Source organism: Teleopsis dalmanni, chromosome 1 (genome assembly GCF_002237135.1).
Source record: "Teleopsis dalmanni isolate 2A chromosome 1, ASM223713v2, whole genome shotgun sequence".
In the NCBI taxonomy this organism is placed as follows: Eukaryota; Metazoa; Arthropoda; class Insecta; order Diptera; family Diopsidae; genus Teleopsis; species Teleopsis dalmanni.
The window spans coordinates 102,931,781-102,936,430 of NC_051846.1; the positions used below are offsets into that span (position 1 = coordinate 102,931,781).

The 4,650-nt window shown below is 33.4% G+C and overlaps 1 protein-coding gene across 1 annotated transcript; it reads right to left on the reverse strand.

The window, feature by feature from the left end:
* Positions 1-72: 72 nt before the first annotated feature.
* LOC119663510 (uncharacterized protein K02A2.6-like) lies at positions 73-3,368 on the reverse strand. The gene is made up of 2 exons (XM_038073118.1): positions 1,059-3,368; positions 73-981 (listed from the first exon to the last, which is right to left on the reverse strand). Exons 1-2 carry the CDS (start codon positions 3,366-3,368, stop codon positions 73-75), a joined length of 3,219 nt encoding a protein of 1,072 aa, XP_037929046.1.
* Between the last annotated feature and the right edge of the window lie 1,282 nt (positions 3,369-4,650).

Here is a 4,650-nt window from a genome sequence, read left to right on the forward strand (position 1 = left end):
TTTTGTTTGAACAATTTCCGGCCACTTTGAATATGCGTCGACAATAACCAAAAAATACCATCCTTCTATCGGTCAAGCAAAGTCTATATGCACCCGCTCCCACTGTTCGCTTGGTGTGGGCCAAGAATGAAGTAATGTTTTCGTAGGCATCTTTGCTGCATTTGCACATTGATTGCAATTTTGAATAAATGTTTTTATATCAGTATCAATGTTTGGCCAATATACAAAACTCCGTGCTAATGCCTTGGTACGCTCAATACCTTGATAACCACGATGTAATTGTTTAAGTACACGTTTTTTGTAGACTTGTGGGACAACAATACGTTCACCGTACACAACACATTCATTTATTAATGATAACTCATTTTTCCTGTGTAAAAATGCTTGTAATTCTCTATTATTTATTGTTTTGTTAGGCCAACCATTTGTAATATAATATATTATTTGTTTTAGAATTGGATCTTTTGCTGTTTCATATGTGATCATTTTATGTGTTACTGGTAAAGCATTTATAGTGTTAACTATAATTGAATTTACACTTCTTTCTAATTTGATTGATGCTACAACGTAATTTTCAGAAATATTTTCGTTGTTGTTTATAAGTCTAGATAATACATCAGCGTATCCGAAACTGTTTGTTGAAATGAATCTTATTTCAAAATCGTATGCTAAAAGCTGAATTGCCCATCTTTGAAGACGTTTAGCTTGATGTATAGCAATGCCTGTTTTTCTACCGAAAATAGTCAGTAAAGGCTTATGGTCGGTATGCAATATAAATCTTCTTCCATACAACATTTTATGAAATTTGGTAACTGCAAATATGAGTGCAAGTCCTTCTTTTTCTATCTGGCTATATTTTTGTTCTGCCGGAGTGAGAGAACGTGAAGCATGGCAAATAGGTTTAATGGATCTATCTGAATATTCATGCATGATGCATGCGCCTAACCCATAGTTTGATGCGTCAGCAGCTACAATTAGCTTCTGATTTGGATCATAATGGCATAATAATAAATTGATGACATTATAGTTTTAAGATGATGGAAAGACTTCTGATGTACCGCGTCCCATTTCCATTTTACATTTAACTTAAGTAAATTATCAAGTTGTCCTCTTAACTCACGCATCTTCGGAACAAATTTCCCGTAAAAATTTATTGCGCCAAGAAAAGAACGTAATTCTGTAATATTTGATGGTTCTGGCATTTGCTTGATAGCGGCAATACGTTCTGGATCAGGTTTTAACCCTTCTTGATTAATGATGTACCCTAAATACTTAATTTCAGTTTTAAAGAAATTACATTTTTCGTATTTTAATTTAAACCCATAATCACGTACCCTTGTAAGAACTGCATATAAATTGTCTGTATGTTCAGATGCTGTTTTACCGGAAACAAATATGTCATCAATATATGATGCAGTGCAATTTAGTCCTGCTAACATTTGGTCCATAATTTGTTGAAAAATTGCTGGAAATGTTTTTATTCCAAAAACCATTCTGTTGTACTGGAATAGCCTGATGTGTGTATTTATTGTTAGTAGATGTTTCGATGCGTCATCAACCTCGATTTGTAAGAATGCATCCGATAAATCTATATGGCTAAATATTTTTGAATTTGCCAATTTTGAGAATATATCTTCTGGTAATGGTAATGGGTATTGATGTGATTCGAGGCAGTTGTTTAGACCAGTTGAGAAATCAGGACATATGCGTACGTTTCCGTTTGTTTTTTTCACAACAACTATAGGTGCTGCCCATGCGGAGAAGTTTACTGGTGAAATAACCTTTAATTCTTGGAGTCTTTTGAGTTCATCTTCAACTAGTTGTTGTACCGCATATGCAACTGGACGCTTTGACCTAAATACTGGCTGAACGTTTGGTTTCGTTGTGATTACTGCTTTTGTTTTAGTGCATAACCCCATTTTGCCATCGAATACATCTGAAAAAAAATGTTTCAGGTGAGTATCTTTATTGGGATTTGAACACAATTGAATACTATCCTGATTTTCACAAATACTATTACAAATAGAATTGATTGACATATTACATAAGTTCAATTCTTGTATCCAATCTAAACCCATTACGTTGAGATTTTGTATAGGAGTAACAAAACAAGTTAAACTTTGCTGTTGATTTCGAAATTCTACGTTGCATTTGAATTTTGCTGACAATGGTAACTCATCTGTTGCGCTGCGTGCTGTATGTTCTGATTCGCTAACATTATCGGCTTTGATTTTTTTGAAATTGTCTTCAGAAATTATTGTTATATCTGATGCTGTGTCAAGTTGCAAATTTAATGGTGTGCCATTAATTTTGACTAATATGTATTTGCGTTTAATCATATTGACTTTGTTTGTAGTAAAGATGCTTTTTGAATTGAATTGACGGCCCTTATCAATTTTATGGTATTTTTGATTTTCATTTTGAGTTTTTCGGTATTTGCAATATCCTTCTTTATGCCCGACAAGTTTGCATCTGTCGCATTTGTGATTTTTGAATGGACAGTGCCGCGAGTAATGAAATTCACCACAAAACCAACAAGGTGTTTTCGGTAAACTTGAAGGTTCTTTTGACTTGCCATTATTTTTGATTTGTTTTTCAGTTTTATGGTTATTGACACGTAAACGATTTACCTGTGCATTGCTTTCTATGAGCATTGTATCGACTTTTAAATTTAGTATCTTTTGGCATTCTGTTGATAAGGTCTCCAACGTGACTTTCGTGCTTTCATTTTCCAATTTATTTAACATTTTTGTGCGTAATTCAAATTCTGATGGTGACTTTAACCCCATAATGAATATTAGACACTTAAATTGATCTGTAGTTAAATCATTCAGTTTGAATAATTCACATTGCTTATTAACCATGCTCGCATATGTAACGAAATCTTGTGTGGGCTGCTTTGTTATCTGTAAGCAATTGAATTTAGTATTGAATAGTGAAATCTGATTTCCAAAAAGTTTCTTAAGTTTTTCTACTGTGTCTTTAAAAGTAAAATCGCGACTATGATTTGGTAGAATATAATTGATGTATTTATTATGAACAATGGTGTTCAATTTACGTAAAAGCAATCGTGTTTTTGCGGCATCATCCAATTTTGCAGCATCGATTAGAAACAGATCTTCGTACCGCATGTACCAAGTGTCAAATGTAATGTTATTTTCTGGATCGTGACAAAATTCTGTGATGTTTGATGCAAGTGCTTCAATTATGAATTCTGGTTCTGTTGGCTTGGATGTTGACGATGAATGCTCCGCTACTTCTGATTTTCCTTCTTTAAACAATTTTGCGATAAGATTCTGCATTGCAAGATTGTCTTGATGATTTTGATTCTGAATTTGTTTCAGAATATCAGCAAGTTGCTCTGCCATCTTGCTATATTTTTACACTTTAAAAGTTTTCCTCGTCGCCACTGTTATATTTCTGTGTTTAGATAATTCTATTTTATTTATTCACAATCATTTATACAATTATCAATTAATTATTACATGTGCACGCGCTTTTTCCTATCTATCTTCTTCGCATGCTCCAAAACAGCTGATCACCTTAGTGATGCCATCTCGTTACGATAATTGCTTTTATATCGTAACAAAATTTAAAATATTATCGTATAATGTAGCTGGTTTAGCAAATAAGTATAAGTTTATAGAATTTATGAAGTATATTAAAAAATTCGATATATTTGTTTTATTTGAAACATTTTTAGTAAGTAAGACAGATTACATTGAAAACACATTTATAGAATACAATCTTCATTGGGTGCCTGCAACAAGAACAACAAATAGAGGTCGAGCCAGTGGAGGAAAATTGTATGGTGTACGAAAGCAATTGCAATTTTGCGGTACTGTGGTGTTCAAGCACATTATGAACTCAACAATAATCGAGATAACCACTAATAATCAAAAGTTATGTTTAATCCCAGTTTACCTAAATTGCAATAACTGGCTAAATGATCTCAATAACTTATGTGAAATATTAGTGGAAGCTCAGAACGAAAATGTCATGATAATAGGTGACTTCAATGCACGAATAGGCAAAGAACAATGTCTGGAATTCAGCCCAAATATGCAGTGGGCTGAATTATTGGGCCACAGAGTAGCAATGGATACAATTGTAGATAGAAATGGCAAACAATTACTAGAAATTTGCAATTCATTTGGTGTCACCGTGTTTAATGGCCGCACTAAAGGCGACAGAGAGGGTACATTTACGTTTATTAGAGGTGTAGCAAGGTCAACGATAGATTATTGTTTTGTGAAAGGAGTATGGTTAATAATAACTGAAGAGTTTCAAATACGTGACATGATATACTCGGATCATCAGCTATTATGGTAAATCTAGATGCCTCTAATTCAAATGAAAATAAAATGCAGTTGCTACCGAAACTGATATGGAAAGATAAATATAAAGATCTGTACCAAGAAAAGCTTGAAGAATCCCTTAATGCATGCGAAGGTAGTACATTTGCGTCGAAGGAAGGAGATGACATTCTTCAATATTGTGTAAACAAGCAGCAAAATCGTTTCAGGGTAATTCGGCGGGTATAAATAGGAAACAAAAATGGTATGATTTTGAATGTGAAACTGCAAGAAAGAAATCATTTAAATGGCTCAAAACAGTTAAAAAAGGTGGTGATATAGCTGATTTAGAGAA

Excerpts from the sequence above, each read along its gene's own strand:
- LOC119663510 (XM_038073118.1), bottom strand. The coding sequence starts at position 3,368 with ATGGCAGAGCAACTTGCTGATATTCTGAAACAAATTCAGAATCAAAAT. Across the intron at positions 982-1,058 it reads TAAAATGGAAATGGGACGCG|AAGCTAATTGTAGCTGCTGA; the intron begins GTACATCAGAAG and ends GATCCAAATCAG.